The sequence below is a fragment of the Heteronotia binoei genome, chromosome 8 (assembly GCF_032191835.1).
Source record: "Heteronotia binoei isolate CCM8104 ecotype False Entrance Well chromosome 8, APGP_CSIRO_Hbin_v1, whole genome shotgun sequence".
In the NCBI taxonomy this organism is placed as follows: domain Eukaryota; kingdom Metazoa; phylum Chordata; class Lepidosauria; order Squamata; family Gekkonidae; genus Heteronotia; species Heteronotia binoei.
Window position 1 is genome coordinate 83,898,114 of NC_083230.1, and position 17,568 is coordinate 83,915,681.

A 17,568-nucleotide genomic window follows, 5' to 3' on the forward strand; every position below is an offset into this window, starting at 1 on the left:
AAGGGTATATGCCAGGTGTGAAATGGGCAAGCATGAATATTGGGCTAGCATTTTAACCTGCTGCTTCTGTCTGAAGGTCGGGTGCCAGCCCTAGAATTCAGTCATAAAAGGTTGAAAAATGTGCCTTGTTTCCATCTCTGAAGCACCTTATTTAGAATCCATGTTCACCTTGGATCTAGAACCATATCAAAGAGATCAGAACATCTGTGTACATTAGTGAATAAAGCAAGGCTGTTGTAATGTGGTTGTTCCCAGTGCTTTCGGTGTTCTCCAAGGCAAGAGCAGGTTGTGAGTGACAGCAAATCCTAATATGATTGGTTGTGGTCAAGAGAAGACAACTCAGCTTGATAATCTTGCAGAGCTACACAGGGAGCTGTATATAGAAACTGGTGATAAATAATTAAAAGTGAGTCACATGACCTTCATGGCTGTCACAGGATTCCTCCCTACCTGATATCTGATTACACTAAAGGATCAAGTTCTAACTAACAGCCTGCCTAGTGAATTATTAAACACAGAGTGGCATTTTCTTCCCTTCCAAGTGGATAGGCATCTTTGCTGTGTGCGGTGCAGCAAAGGAGGCTGTTGTCCCAACTAGATTTGTGGAACTGGATTAATAAGTGGGCTTTTTTCTTTTGGGGGAACATCAGAATATCTTCTCTACAACATACCCTTTCCTGGAGAAAGGGACCTTTGAATCGTCCAAGCTGGAGGGTATGGAGCAGTCCTATAGATCTACAATCTCCATCTACAAGGTGAGATTTGGTTACTTCTTGTGCATGTTCTGGAATGCAAGAGCTGTTCTTGATTGGCTCAGAGAAACATGTGGCTTCAGGACCTTCCTTAATGGAGGAGGCTACAGTAGCAGAGAAGAGCAAGGCAGATGAAGGCAATGATTTGGTTGTTTTAAATGTAGGGTCCAGATCTCAAATGGAATAACTGAAGCACACATGGGGTTTAAGCCAATAATGGGTAGTGGATACATTATTTGCCTCTGTCCTCTCACAAGCAACATGGTAATTTAACTGATGGAAGGTCTTGCATTAACAAGGAGAAGGCTGTATCTCATTTTTATGTGGCAATCATATTTACTGTATTTACTCCAGTGTTTTCCACTGAAACTACAGAAAAGATGAACAGGCTGTATTCCTGAAAACCTGTGTATATGTATTGCCGAACTCTCTTGGATTGCAGGTCCCAAGTGGGTATATACCATACATATAAAAACGTGTTCTCCAGTCACCTTTTAAAATGTTTGCCGGGTGAAATACCAGTGTAGCTTTTGCCACACAAAGTGTGTACCAACTTTACCTTTTTTAGGAGTGTGAGGCAGATTTTGGGTCCAACCTTTCAGCATTTGTTTTAACCTCTCATGAGCCTTGCATAAACACAGAAAATTCCCATATAGTGAAGGAAGTTGGATCCAGTTTAAGGTAATGTAATGCATTTCCCTTGCTTTTTAAAAAAAACCCTGATAAACAGGAAGACTCACCAGCAAAATAGTTGGACAGCTTTTAAAAGGAGGCAGATAACTATCAAGGTGGGCTGTGGTTTGGTAGCAACCTGAGGAGCATTTCTACTCACTTTCCTTATGTTTCAGTGATCCTTGACAGCATTTGGCCAAGCTGAGGTGAAGCTGTCTGTGGTAGGTAGCCAGATATTATTCTCTATTTAGCAGAGATTAAAAGGGTAATAAAGTAGCGGCATAAGCCATTGGTAAGAGGGCCTCAAAAGCGATAGAAACATTACTTTGAAAATAGTAAAAATGAATGTGAAAGGTCTGGTTGGTTTCGAATGAACCATGATGACAACATCCTGTTTAAGGTGTGGTAGGGTCATAATCCAGCCCTGAGGATGCTTACATTGCAGTGCACAATGTTCTTAGTGGCTTTTTCAAGCTTCCTGCCAGCGGGCCCACCCTTTAATTTCCTACAGACATGTGCTTCCCGAGGGTTGAGCTGTCCAACCATCCTAGGCTCTGAGAATAAGCATGTTAAAGAATGCTACTATCCTTTCACTCAGAGGTTCTTAAAAATTCCAGGTACAGCAACAGGCAGAGCACTAAGAGACCAAAAACAAGAGGGCAGTAAGCCACATGGGGATGTCTTAGGCTTGGGGAGAGGTCATACAAGCACAGTGTTCACACAACAACTGATTGGGAGCCTTTTCAGCTAGTACCAAAGTCTCATGTCCTGGGCCATACCTAGATTTTAAATTACCTGCAGGAAAGGAGGGGTAAATGTTCAAGCCAGGGCTTATTTAGCAGGCTTCAATATTCCCTGTTCCATCCCCTTTCAAGGCAATGTACATCAAATTCTCCTCTCCCTCAATTTTAGCTTCACAACAACACTGTGAGGTGGGCTGGATGAAGAGAATGGTCCGAAGGTCTCTCAGCAAGCTTAGGAGGATTAGAACTTAGTTCTCATCAGCCTAACTAGTACCCCATGTAGGTTCTGGCTTCTTTATTCCTCTTCTTTAGTGAGCTTGCTGAGCTAAACCATCACAGGCTCACCTGGTGGCCCTCTTCTACTCTTTCCAGCTCTAAAGTCTGGCTTGTCTCTGGGTTCTTCCAGCTTGGACGGCAGTAGTCATTCCCAAGGTCCAACTCCGATATTATTGATTGTATTCCTTCTTGTTACATCATGAAAAATAAGCAGCGAAAAATAATGCTTTGCATTAGAAAACTGGATGTAGCTGCAGTGAAAACACTGGCCGAGTTCTGGGAAAGGCCCCAGATGGAGGGTTAGAATAGAATATTCCGATTATCTGGAAGATTCTGCTTTATCACATGAGTGTGGGCAATAACTTTATTCAGCAGTTGCATGCAGCCCACATGACTTCTGGTGGGGATGATGTTGTACATTTATTGTGGGGAAACGGCATGTTCACAGCCTAGAGAACCTTCCTTCTTTGCAAGGATGCAAAATATTTTTGATACTTGAAGCTGAGAACCTACAAAGTGCATTCCAAGATGGTAAAAACATTTATTGGCTGGCCCTATGCTGCCCTTTAATGTATAGGGTTGCCAGCTCTGAGTTGGAAAATTCCTGGAGACTTCAGGGGTGGAGCCTGGAGAGGAACCTCAGCAGAGTATAATGCCACACCCTCCAAATTAACCATTGTCTCCAGGGAACTGATTTTGATTGCCCAGAGAGCAATTGTAATAGTGAGGGAAATCCAGGAACCTCCTGGAAGTTGGGAACCCTATTAATAGACCCTCCAAATCTGTCATTTGACATAGGCTGCCTAATAGTGGGGCTTGCCCTGCTGGGAAAATACAATCCTTCCCCCAACCTGTAGAGGTATTGCTGCTGAAGCTCACATGTGAAAAGGGGGTTACAATGGCATCATAGGCATATGACTAGACTTAAAACTGAATTAGCAGCAGGGCCACACTAGGGTTGCCAGGTCGGTGTTTGAAAATACCTGGAGACTCGGGATTTAGCTTGGAGAGGGTGGGGTTTGAGTCTACCCTTCAAAGCAGCCATTTTCTCCAGGGGAGCTGATCTCTGCCAGCCAGAGATCAGTTGTAAAAGCAGGAGATCTCTAGGCCCCACCTGGAGGCTGACCAGGACATCCACCTTTTCCCCTTCTTAACTATATTTTTAATTTTTTTTTAAATGTCAGTGTTTGTGTGCTCTCTCCTGTAGCACAACATTTTGTCTAAAACAGCGGTAGAAGTTTGGGTCATTTTGCATGAAATTTCCAGTGTTGGAGTTTATATACAACGCATTTAGCAAGCACTATTAGTTCCAACACATTGGATTTGTTTCAGACGAAAATAGTGGTGCCCCTGCCCCATCTCTGGAATGTAACAGTGCTTTGTTGATGCTTTATGTCCCTTAAGCTGTTTTCCATTACAAAATTCAAATGGGAAAATGATTATCAGAGATCAGGGTTGCCAGCTCTGGGTTGGGAAATACCTGGAGATGTGAGGCCTGAGGAAGGTGGGGTTTGGGGAGGAGATCAGGGTTGCCAACCTCCAGGTGGTGGCTGAAGATCTCTTGGGACTACAACTGATTTTCAGGCAACAGAGATCAGGTCACTTGAAGAAAATGGCTGCTTTGGAAGGTGGACTATCTGGCATTATACCTCATTGAAGTCTCTCCCCTCCCCATACCCCACCATCCTCAAGCTCCACTCCCAAAATCTCCAGGTATTTCCCAACCCAGAACTGACAACCCTAGGAGAGGGACTTCAGAATTATATTGCTTTGTTCTAGAGTCACTAGAACAAACAAAAGAATGGCAAGTCATGCTTCTCAACTTCAAATACATGGCATGGCAAAAGCTACACACAATGCAGAGACACATAATGCTAGTAGTGGACCTCTGTAAATCTGGGCAGTTTACCTGAATCAGGTGATCTGATCACACATATAATCTACAAACCACAACTTCATGGGGAGAGGGCTTGTGCCTGTTGGCCCACCTCACCACACCCACATTCCCCACATGTTGATGAGACCTGATGTGCATAGCCTGTAGGTGATCCACATCTTCCATTTTTGCAGGGCAAAACCCATGTTGTCAGAGCCCATACACAAAAGCTCTCTGCACCGGATACAATCCGTAAATGGAGATGAGTGGATGGAGCCTGCTCCCACAACCAGGTCCCCTGTTAGGGTTGACAATTGCCAGGGTGGCCTAGAAATTTTTCAGAATTACAACTGATTTTCGGTTCACAGAGATCAGTACCCCTGGAGAAAATGTCTGCTTGGGAGGCTGGATTCTATGGCATTTTACCCCAAACTCTCCAGGAATTTCTCAGCCTGGAACTGGCAACCTTATCTGCTGCCCACATTGTTGGTTGGCTGTTTGTTGTTTTAGGCATCTGCAATGGGCTTTGAACTCTGTCCTGTTAATCTTGTCAGAATCAAGGGTAGTCAATTGGATGGAGGCAGCAATTTTTATTTGTCCCAGGCCCCTGGAGATCCTACTTGATTTTGAGCAAATGGACACCCACCCAGTGACTCAGAATTTAACAAATTAGAAACCTAGCTCTTTTTATAAGTTTTAAACATGGGGGATATAGAATATCACCCTGTTGAGTTTTGTATGTAATCTCCCACTCCCAGCTATGTCTGAGTGCAGGCTCTCTGTAATAGGGTTGCTGGCAACCAGTAAAAATCTGGGGGGGACATGGTGGTGGGCACCATCAGTGATGGTGTGATGCCACTTCTGGAGGAACCCAGAAGTGAGGCCATGCCCCTCTAGGAATCACTGAGAAAAAACTACAGAGCTTTCAGTGATTCCTAGAGAGGTATGATGTCACTCCTGGGTTTTCCCCAGAACTGATATCAGACCTTCAGCATGGCAAGCTGTTTTTTCATTTGTCTGTTTGGTTTTCTCCCACTGCCCACCCTTCGTAGAAAGATGACAGCCCTTCTCTACAGCCATATAGCAGCTGGTACTAACTTTATTACAGAGCCTCGCCACCCATCAGGGAAATATGTTTGTGTGGCAAAATGCACTTTTGGACCACAGTGTAAAGAGAACAGTGTGGTCTCCATAAATATTGATATTAGCCATCCCTGAGCAGCCTCTCAGTTTTAGTGTGATTTATGCTAATATGTTGTATGTATGTTTTTTTTTTAATCCTTCCTTGACCTGGATGGGTCAACAGAGTATCCTAGAACAGTTTAATCCGGCTCTGGAGAATCTGGTGTACCTGGGTAACAAATACGTGCGAGCTTTCCATGGTGAGTGGCAATGCTAGCTGACCCTTTAGGCCAGAAGTGAAAAGCCCTGATCCAGTATCCACATGGCCTTGCCTTAATAGCCCTAGGCAGACATTCAGTGAAGGGGGGGGGGGGGGTCATGAATCCATTTGCTAGCTCTTCTTAGTGTATTGAATGTTCACTTGCATAGTTACAGAAATGTAAATCATATGATTAAAGACACTGCATAAAATGCAACTATGCAGGACTTTTTTTTTTTGGAAAAAGAAGTGCCAGAACTCTCAAGAGGGAAATGAAGCAGAAACACAACAGATTATTTGAAACAATATTATTTTAATGCATTATGGACTTACCTCAACTTTAAAGCAGTTTACTGAGCATCCCATTGTTTAAATCTTTTTTTAAAAATTAAAACATTGTGATGTCACAAGTGATGTCATGCTCTCCCAGTGCCCCTCATGAAAATGCTGGCCCCACCTGAGGATTGGCAACCCTATCACCTCTCTGAGCTTTCTTCTCAAGACCAATTCCAAAATCATCAGGAATTTCCCAAACTGGAATTGCCAACATCTGGGACAGATCTTTAATGTGTGATTGGCACTTATATCTCTTTGCTGATATGCTGCTCCACACATGAACAAGGACCTCTAAGAAACCTATGTAACAAATCTAAAAATAAAAGGGGTCTTTTTATGTTTATGTTTGGCTGGGGAAATGGGACCTGGGAACCACCATTTCTGGAAGTGAGATAACTATGCAGCGGTTTGGGTTTTTCTGCCCACTGAGTTTTTCCCCCCTCCATTCCCAGAGCTATTCTGGTTCTCTCTTGGAACTGGCACTAAACCTACTCATTTGTAATAGGGCGCACTCCTTCTACCACCCAGAAAAACTCCATCATTACCTCTAAAGGAACAGCTCAGACTTTTCATCTGCCTTGCTGTTTACACTTGCAATTGAACCTTCAGGTCTAGCACTGTTATTCAGACACACAACAGGAGTGGAGTTAAATTGTTTTCCCCTCTTCTCCTCTCTCTGTGTATGTGTGCCAAAGCAGGATTTAGCATGGATCACACATCAGATCAGACCACTAGCTTTCAGAATGCAAAGAATTTTAATACAGTAATAAAAGCACACACCATAATTGAAAAGCAACAGGCAGACTAGCAGAAGAAGGACAAAAGATGATAAAACAACAGTCATAAGAAGAACATAAGAAGAGCCCTGCTGAATCCTGTCTCAGTGGTTAACCAGTTCTGTGGCGAGCCAACAACAGAGGACGAGGCCTTCTGATGTTGCCTCCTGCTCTGGGATTCAGAGGCTTAGTGCCTCTGAGGTTCTCTTCAGTCACCATGGCTAGTAGCCATTGATAGACTTACTCTCCATGAATCTCTCTAATCCTCTTTTAAAGCTCTATGTGTAAAGAAGTATTTCCTCTTGTCTGTTCTGAGCCTACTGATCATCAGTTTCATTTAGGGTTGCCAGGTCTGGAGACTTTGGGGGTGGATCTGGGAGAGGGTGGGGTTTGGAGAGGGGATGGGCCTCAACATGGTACAATGCCATAGAGTCCACCCTTCAAAGTAGCCATTTTCTCTAGAGGAGCTGATCTCTGCCAGCTGGAGATCAGTTGTAAAAGCAGGAGTTCACCAGGCCCCATGTGGAGGCTGTGCAACCACAATAGAGAATCATGGCAGAGAGTGATTGAAGATAAACCCAAAGTTTCTGTGAAAACCAGCCTCAATAAAATAAAACAATTTCAAAGGAGACTTACAAATATATCAAATAAACGTCACAAATCAATGTCCAACCTCCAAGGACTACCAGGGGCATGATGCAGAGGCAGGGAATGGCAAAACACTTCTGAAACATCTCTTGCCTTAAAAACAAGTCTATTTCACCATCTAGTGGTAAAAACACTAAAAGAACCAGAACTTCTTGCTGCCAGACAATCTTAGGCTCTCCTGGCTGTACTGCACACATTGCCATATGATCATTATCATGCATAGAGGATTTGTATGTTGAGTTGGAGGCTTTGTAAGGAAGGAAGTGATGAAGGGTCACATGATGAAGGGTAGGACATTAAAGACAACCGGGAAAGGGGGGAGAAGAAGACAGGCAGCAGAGAAACTCACCTAGTGTTATCTCTCTCCTCTGCAGCATTATGTGAGGCTGCTGATGTCTATTTTACAGCAATTCAGAAGATTGGGGAGCAAGCCCTACAGAGCTCTACTTCACAGATATTGGGTAAGATTTCTGCCCTTGCCTTTCTTTCCCCCAAATACATGACTTTTAGCTTTGATGACCATGAGGGATCACCACTCTTTTCTTGGCAGGGCTCCTGTACCTTTTTGTGTGGTGATCAGAAATTTTCAGATGCAGAATATGATCTAGTTACGGTTTTAATTTTCCTTATTTTGATAGGATCAAGGATCTGGGTTGAGTTTAACTTTTAGAGTGAATGATGAATACTATTTTTGTCTTTTCATGTTTTAAAAATATATATCTATAATAATTATTATCGTGTGGTAGTGGGCAAAAGAAAGAGCCCCGTGGCACAGAGTGGTAAAGCTGCAGTACTACAGTCCTAAGCTCTGCTCACAACCTGAGTTCAATCCCGATGGAAGCTGGGTTCAGGTAGCCAGCTCAAGGTTGACTCAGCCTTCCATCCTTCTGAGGTCGGTAAAATGAGTACCCAGCTTGCTGGGGCAGAAGTGTAGATGACTGGGAAAGGCAATGGCAAACCACCCTGTAAAAAGTCTGCAGTGAAAACATGAAAGCAATGTCATCCCAGAGTCGGAAACAACTAGTGCTTGCACAGGGGACTGCCTTTACCTTTAGTGGCCAAATCAAGCTCAGTCATGGGCTAATATGTGTGGGAACAAACTATTGGCCCATCACACATCAGTCACTGTCTCTGGCCTCCCATGGGCTGACTCCCCCACGCCCACCTACTGCAGGCCCAAGAATGCTGAACAAACTGCCAAAAGTAGTCTAACCTCAGAGATGCCACATCTCCAACTTTTCTCTATGTCCTCTCTGTCAGCTGCCCTCAGAAAGGGCTGCAGAGCTACTCATGAAAGGCCTCCCAGCACACACAGCCTCTGAAGGCTACAGAAATAGCCAAGGAGACGAGGCCCCGCTGGGAGTCTTTCCTCAGCCATGACTGCCACCTATAGAGTGCTGTGGAATAACGGCACTCTCACTTCATGTAGAAAAAATGCAGTTGTATTCAGTATATATTCAGTCTATTTCAAAATATATCCTCTTATGAGTATCTCAATGGTACAGACAAAAAACCATCTTGTGCACAACGCTCCTACAGTTCAAAAAATAATCAAAATTGATTAAAGTCTAACAAATCATAAAAGAACCAGTCCATTTCATTTTGGGAAGAACCTTTTTTCAGGGGACCGTCCTTTATATTTATGGGTTCAGTAGTGTTGTAGTGCTGTATTTCTTATCTTGGCCTTCCAAATTAACACTTTGTATAGAATCTCTTATTGAAACACCACTGCCAGTCTCTATCCTGCACCATTTGATAGCATTCAAATGAATATTATAGGAAAAGTCTTATCACTTTCCTTCTGATCTTTCTGGACCTATTGTTAGGGAATTCTGTTTGAAATTCTATTTCTTTAAGAACATAAGAGAAGCCATGTTGGATCAGGCCAATGGCCCATCCAGTCCAACACTCTGTGTCACACAGTGGCCAATATATATATATATACACACACACGCACACACAGAGTGGCTAATAGCCACTAGCTGGCTATGCTTGTAGCTGCTGCCACCTCCTGTGGCAGTGAATTCCACATGTTAATCACCCTTTGGGTGAAGAAATACTTCCTTTTATTCGTTCTAACCCAACTGCTCAGCAATTTAATTGAATGCCCACGAGTTCTTGTATTGTGAGAAAGGGAGAAAAGGACTTCTTTCTCTACTTTCTCCATCCCATGCATAATCTTGTAAACCTCTATCATGTTACCCCGCAGTCGACGTTTCTCCAAGGTAAAGAGCCCCAAGCGTTTTAACCTTTCTTCATAGGGAAAGTGTTCCAAACCTTTAATCATTCTGGTTGCCCTTTTCTGCACTTTTTCCAATGCTATAAGATCCTTTTTGAGGTGCAGTGACCTGAATTGCACACAGTACTCCAAATGAGACCGCACCATCGATTTATACATGGGCATTATGATACTGGCTGATTTGTTTTCAATTCCCTTCCTAATAATTCCCAGCATGGCACTGGCCTTGGGGTCGTAGTAGATAACTCACTGAAAATGTCAAGACAGTATGCGATTACAATAAAAAAGGCCAGTGCCATGCTGGGAATTATTAGGAAGGGAAGTCACACTGACTGCTCATATTTAGTTTACAGTCCACTAGTACCCAAGATCTCTTTTGCCACACTACTTCCCGAAAGTGCATCGCCCATCCAGTATTTGTGTTTCACATTTTTGTGAGCCAGATGTAAAACTTTGCACTTACATATCTTTGTTGAACTGCATCCTGTTCGCAAACACTCACTTCTACAGATTATTCAGATCTTGTTGAATTTTAACTCTATCCTCCTTGGGGTTTGCTACTCCTCCCAATTTGGTATCATCTGCAAATTTTATGAACAGCCCTTCCACCCCTTCATCCAGATTATTGATAAAAATGTTGAAAAGAACCGGGCCCAAACCCGAGCCCTAAGGTACCCAACTGGACACCTCTCTCCAATCTGACGAAACTCCATTGACAACCACTCTTTGGGTATGGTCTTCTAACCATTTTCCTATCCACCTAACTGGCCTATAGACCAGTCCACAGTCTTCCAGTTTGCCCATCAGAATGTCATGGGGAACCTTATCAAAAGCTTTACTGAAATCCAGGCAAACCACATCAACAGCATTCCCACAATCCAGTAAGCTTGTTACTTGATTAAAGAAGGAAACCAGGTTGGTCTGGAAGACCTGAAACTACTGTACTAGCACCTGTGGATGTTTTAATAATTGTTCTTATGTTTTTTATTGTTGTTTTATCTTGTTTGGTCACACTCATTTGATTGCATGACCCTTAATCTATGAGCCGCCCTGAGCCTGCCTTTGGTGGGGAGGGCGGGATGTAAATTAAATAAATAAGACCTGCTGGAGACAAATCCATGCTGACTTCCTCAATTTCTACAAACCTGAAAAGGGCCCTAAGTTTGCAGAAAAATGTGAAATAAAAAAAATGCACAATGCAGATTTTAAAAATCCAAAAATGATAAAAGCAGATCTCCAGCCCCTACCCAGAGACTGGTAATCTGAAAAGTAGGGCTTTTTTTGAACAGGAACACACAGGAATGCAGTTCTGGCTGGCTTGGTGTGAGGGATGTGGCTTAATATGCAAATGAGTTCCTGCTGGCCTTTTTCTACAAAAAAAGCCCTGCCAAGAAGGATGTAAGAAAAGGGTAGAGACTATGGGGGCTTTCAGGAAAGGGAAAGAGGAAACACTGAGAGAGGCGGAAGTCAGATGGTTCCTGCAGGTCTTTGCAGGTTCCCACTTGTTTTCTTTTACATTGAAAGTTCGTTTGAGCTTCTGTGGTGCTATTTGTACATTAGTGTGACTAGAGTTCCCAACTTCTCGCTGGGGGTGGGGTTCCCCCTGGTTCTGGGGCCCCCAACCCACAAGCACGGAGCTGGTCGGTGGGGGATCTCCACCCCCAAAGAGCTCCATTGGCACCTGATGTGCCTGGCACAATGGCATCACCCAGAAGTGATGTCATTGCGCCAAGCACATTGCATGGGAAAGGCTCTAGTATTTGGGTAAAAACTCTATGGCACTGGCAAGATCTATCCCCTGCCAGCAGCCAGGTAGGACCTGGCAACCCTAAGTATGAATAGCGTTAATGTGAGACAGAAATTATAAGAGCCTTTAAAAACAAACATACTTTCTAGGCAATTTGGTACCTAAGTGCATTGCAGATGTGGATAATACAAAATGTACTTTTACTTAGTAGTTTAAATCAGGCCTCAGATTCAGTGGAAGCTCACAGGAGTGCAGCTCCTGAACCTTTCTGAGAGTTCCTCCTCTTCCTTCTGAGAGTTCCACCTCCTTGTCCATTGAATAGTATTGCAGCTGCATAACAATCCCTGGATGAGCTCCACCACCTAGTTTTCTGCAAAACGACCCCTGGTTTAAATGAACTAATTTGATTTATATTCACCCTCCCCTGCAATCAGGCTCAGAGTGGGTCACAACATTTCCTTAAACAATGTAGTAATATGAGAGTATTGAAATTAACAGAACAAATTAAGTGCACTGTCCTTGAGAGGGAAGGCCACAGAGTAGAATAACTGTTTAAAAATGCCTTGAAAAGCAGCAGGATAATTTTGAAGACTTTTAACTCCATGGAGTTTATGTGAACCTGATAAGCTAAAAAGCAGTGATTTAAGCCATCCCATACAGAGAATATCAATATAAAATTATAACAATTGGACTTTTCTTCTGAGATTTATGACCTTGTGGAGTTATCACTGATATTTACATATTAAGCCCTTTAATATCTCCTCTATATCTTAATTGCTTCTAGAGAGACTTTTCAGAGTACAAAGTACTTTGGGAGTTACTCTTTATCCACCCTTCAGTTGTCTAAACAAGCCTCCCCGAGGTAAGTTAGTAGGAGAGTGATTTACTTCAGTCACATAATGAGAATCCTGGCTGAGCAGAGATTTGAACCTGTTACCTCACGATCCAAACCCAACACACTCTAGTCACTTCATCAGTATGTGTCCCATAGGCTCACCGAAGAGCTATTTCTTGTGGCCTTCCAAGTCCTTGCCAACACCTCTGTTCCCTCCTTTCTAACCAGATAGCAAAACCAGGTGATTTGTTTTGTCCCTAGTGGGTTACCATATATGGACTCTGAACTACAGTTGCTTTGGTGAGTCACAAATTGAGCTGGCTTTGTATATGCAATCCCTCATTACAACTTTCCTGCTTTCTCTGAAGGTGAAATTTTGATACAGATGTCAGATACCCAAATGCACTTGAACCGCAACCTGGAAGTAGTAGTAAGTATCTTGGAGGAACATATATGAAATTATAGAAAGTCATACAAGGCACCTTTGGCAGAAACAACTGTGACTGAGAATCACTTGCCAAGGGTCTGTCTTTGGGAGATATGGTCCTTGAACTCCAGTCTCCCAGACCAACATCTAACTGTCTGTCTTCTGAGATCTTAGCAGGGCTGGCCCATCCACTAGATAGCCATAAACAACTGCCTAAAGTGCCAGAGTTGAAGGGGCACCAACCAGCCCTGTCCCCTTGCCCACCATGGTGTCTGGATGTAGTGTGACAACTGGCCCCCCACCCACAGTGGATGGCTGAATTGCCAGGCCATGTCTGGCAACTGGTGGGAGAGTTCAGTGCAGGGAAATGGGGACCACAACATTATAGGATGTTCACTACCCTATGTCACTTGTTATTCCTATTTGCATCTGTTTGCTCCCCTATGTCTTATGAGGAAAGACTGAAGAGTCTGGGAGTGTTCCATTTAGAAAAGATACATCTAAGGAGGGACATGATAGAGGTTTATAAAATTATGCATGGGGTAGAGAGACTTGACATAAAGAATTTTTTCTTCCTCTCCCAAAATACTAAAACTGGAGAGCATCCAGTTAAACTGATGGGTAGTAGACTCAGGACAGACAAAAGGAAATACTTTTCTTGCACAGTGAATGATATAAAATGGGGATTTGCTGCCAAAGGAGGTAGTGATGGCCACAGGAATAAACACCTTTAAAAGGGGATGAGATAGATTCATGAAGGATAGGCCTATCAGTGGCTACTTCCCATGGTGACTGAGGGGAACGTTCACATTCAGAGGCACTAAACCTCTGAATCCAAGAGCCAGGAGGCAACATCAGGGGAAGATCTCATCTTCTGTGCCCTGCTGTTGGCCCTCCAGAGGAACTAGTTGGCCACTGTGTGAGACGGGAAGCTGAACTAGGTGGACCACTGTGTGAGTCAGGAAGCTGGACTAGATGGATCCAGCAGGCCTCCTCTTATGTCATTTCTGGGTTTTTCCTGTAAATGACATAGCAGCACAGATGACATCACTGTGTCTGGCAGCCCTGCTCTGACCCTCAGTAGGCTCTGATGGGATCAATTCTGCATATTTATTGCTCTGTTGCAACATCCAGTCATTTGCCATGTGAGCAAGAGTTGCAGTGGTTTCTAACGATTTCATTCTTTTGAGCAGGCTCAGAGTTTCCATGTGGACTTGCTGCAGCAAATGGAAAAAAACACCAAACTGGACATGCAGTTCATCAATGTGAGTGTCAGGCTGACTCTTAGCCTGTTTCTGCCCATCTTACATGTGAGCCTCACATCTCTTCTCTGTTTCTGGGAATGTCATTGGCTGCCTAGAAGTTGCCTTTGCCTATAGCATAGCCATTCCTGTTATGGGTGAATCAGGCACTGTGTTGAACCACTCCTACCTCTGTCCTCTCTCCCAGTGGAGGCTAGGGGAAATGGTGGAATATGCTGCCAGCCAGACAACCTGCTGTGGATAAGGCAGTTCTGTGCAGAACTGAATTACCCATGGATGGAGGAGCACAATATGGCTGCTGTTCAGATTGAGTGTGGGATTGATATCAGGCGACAAGAGTTCTGTTCTTGGATATAATTAAGATTAACTTGCAAAAAAACTAGATTTGTTGTATTTGTATTTGTTGTAGCTGCTTTTGTGCATCTCACATTGCTTTATAGTAATCCTGCCAGAAAATATGGATTCAGAAGATTGCCATGTTGATCTGCAATAGATCAGCTGGTGCTGCTGCTCTCAAATCTAGCTGTACAAGCAGATTGAGCAGTCATTCCTCCCACACCTTTTCTCCCCCAAACATGCAGATAATTTGTCCCAGCAGAGTGGTTTTCCTGTGGTGCATGGAAGATTTCTCAGTTCTCCACTGGAAGAATTTCTTTCATCTCTTGAAGTGAACTTGGGGGGAAAGCTATTTTCAGTAGGGCTCTTAAAATATATGAGACAGTTTAAAGTTATTTGTTTAAATAAAGTGCTTGTTATGAGTAGGTAATGATTCTGAACTTAGATCCAGGTGGGTAGCCATTTTGGTCTGAAGTAGAACAAAGACCAACAACTTTAAGACCAACAAAGTTTTCAGGGTGTGAGCTTTCTTACCTCCACACTTGAGAGGAGATAGATGGGGCATGATGACAGGGTTAAATGATTGTCTTAACATTTAATAATTAACACATCTGACACATTTATTTGCCTGTTTTATCCTGGAATTGAATTTAAAGAATGATGACTTTATAAATTTAGCTTGTTATTTCAACTTGCTTGTCAATTTGCTGTTCAACCTGAATGGACTAGTAAATCTAATTCCATTCTGTCTGACAAAGTGTGTGTGCACACAAAAATTTACACCCTGAATAAAACTTTGTTGGTCTTAAAAGTGCCATTGGACTCTAACTTGATTCTGAACTTAAGTACTGTTATTCAATGTTTTCTTTCACTAACAGCTCAGATTCTAAAATATGCACAACTTAGATCTAGTGACAATGGACAGCCAATAAATAATTTCCCAGTTAACAGATGTTAAATACATAACTTGGAAACATAACTGTGTTAACTGTTGGCTATGAAGAGATTATTAATTTCACTCATTTCATTGGCGCCCCACCTAGGAATGTGGGACTGATTCCGCAGTAGCAGTCACTCTACCCTCGGACTTCTGCTTTCCCAGGTCAACCCAGTGATTCCCCACCAGCTGCTGCGTGGCTGCATTTTGACCCTTGTCTCTGTCCAATTTTCCATCCAATTTCTCCCTCCAACAAGATCAGGAAGATGTGGGAGACATTGGAGGTCAAAATGTGGTTGCACAGCAACTGGTGGGGAATCAATCAGTTGAGTGGGGGAACTCTATGATTCTATAAGAGCAGGAGCCCAAGGGCAGAATGACTATTACTGTGGAATCAATCTGGGAATTCCACCTAGCAATAGAGGCAAGGGGGATGATTAAAGCTGGAAAGTGGCTGAGGAAAAGGTTAATACCTCTTCCCTCTCAGTTCTGCTTCCTCAAACCTATTTGCCCCTCTGTTGTTGCTTTGTATTTAAAACAAAAAATCAAGGGATGCTCCTGGTAATACATTTCTTGCATCCCATTTGATTTGACCTTTTGTCTGTACAGCAATGAACTGGTCAAATGGTGCCCTTAAAGAAAAATCTCCTATGGTCTGTAAAAAGAAGAGAGGATGACTCCCTTCTGCCCTTTCTGAGCAAATGATTAGACCTACTGGTTATAGAGAAAAAGTTTGAACAAGGGTTTCTTCTTTTAAAGGTTCGGAAGCAGTATAAAATGTTTCCAAGTACATCACTGGATTTTTTTCTGGTTATGCAATACTTGACATCTTGGAGGAAGGGAAATGTGTGAACTCTCCCATTGAAAAGAACTATGTATGATGCAATGTTGGGTGATAAGGAAGTTTTATCTTTGATGTTGTTCTTGACATCTCCATCACTGGGTACTGTGGTTGTCAGTTGATGAATGTGCCACTGTGAATTGGCCCATAGGGTTATTCCCTGAAGGAAGATTATTTTTTGTGTCCTCTCCCCTGTCAAAAAGGATGACACATGGCACCTTTCTCTCTGGTGCCACTACCATTATTTTTTTTAAATCTTTAAATTTGTTTTTGGCATTCCGAGGTCTGGTACAGTTGCACCACTACAAAGTTGAGAAATGTAAATAACCTGGAAAATGTCTCTTACTTTTTTGAGTTTAGTAGTTCATGTTTTCAAACTTGGTACAGCAAGTGGGCTTTTGTTATCTTTTCAGCTATGAAGCTTTTCTCTCTTTGCTATGCCTGTACACAGGACAGCCGCCAGCGATATGAGAAAGAATACCGACGGAGAGCTGCCAACCTTGACAAATGCATGTCAGACCTATGGAGAATGGAGAGAACGCGAGACAAGAATGCCCGAGAGATGAAGGTGGGGAGTAATGTGGAGATTTTTAAAAAAAAATCAGAGAAAGAAGATGGGCCAGCATGTCTGGCATTGGCACACTGCAAACCTAGGATCTCATTTCACAGAAGATTGGTTTGTGTGAAACTCCAGTCTGTATGTTGGTTTGAGGTGGAAAGCCAGGTTCTGTTTAGGCATCACTTTAGGTGCTTGTATCCAGGGTAGGGTTACCAATCCCGAGTTGGGGGCAGGGGATACCTTGGTTTGGAATCCCTCCCCCTGCTTCAAGGTCATCAGAAAGTGGGGGCAGGGGAAGTGTCCGCTGACCATGCCATTATACCCTATGAAGACCAGTCCCCATAGGGTATAATGGAGAATTGATCTGTGGGGTTCTGGAGGGCTGTTTTTAGAGGTAGAGGCACCAAATTATCAGCGTAGCATCTGGTGCCTCTCATTAAAAAAAATCCACTATGTTTAAAAAATGTTGGACCAAGGGATCCAAAAGGAGGTACCCCCACCCTCCATTATTTCCAGTGGAGGGAAGGCCTTTAAAAGGAGCATGATCAGGGCTTTTTTTGTAGCAGGAACTCCTTTGCATATTAGGCCGAACACCCCTGATGTAGCCAATCCTCCAAGAGCTTACAGGGCTCTTAGTACAGGGTCTACTGTAAGCTCCAGGAGGATTGGCTACATCAGGGGTGTTTGGCCTAATATGCAAAGGAATTCCTGCTACAAAAAACCCCATGAGCACGATCCCTTTAAATGTGATGGCCAGGACTTCCTTTGGAGTTCAGTTGTGCTTGTCATAACTTTGCTCCGGGCTCTGCCCCCAAAGTCCTCCGATATTTCCTGAGTCGGACCTGGCAACCCTAATCCAGACCCACATTATGACTTCCATGAGCCCTAGGCATTTTTGCTCTTGTTGGCCTCTCCCACCAAAATA

General features: G+C 43.3%; 1 protein-coding gene across 1 annotated transcript in view; it reads left to right on the plus strand.

Moving 5' to 3' along the window:
• Window positions 1-563: 563 nt before the first annotated feature.
• The window catches only part of BAIAP2L2 (BAR/IMD domain containing adaptor protein 2 like 2), a 32,987-nt gene continuing 15,982 nt past the window's right edge, over window positions 564-17,568 (plus strand). Inside the window, exons 1-6 of the mRNA XM_060244588.1 lie at window positions 564-755; window positions 5,626-5,701; window positions 7,835-7,921; window positions 12,650-12,711; window positions 13,902-13,973; window positions 16,536-16,652. Of these exons, the coding sequence (XP_060100571.1) occupies window positions 717-755; window positions 5,626-5,701; window positions 7,835-7,921; window positions 12,650-12,711; window positions 13,902-13,973; window positions 16,536-16,652 (453 nt within the window). The 5' untranslated portion in view covers window positions 564-716. The remainder of the gene's footprint in view (window positions 756-5,625; window positions 5,702-7,834; window positions 7,922-12,649; window positions 12,712-13,901; window positions 13,974-16,535; window positions 16,653-17,568) is intronic.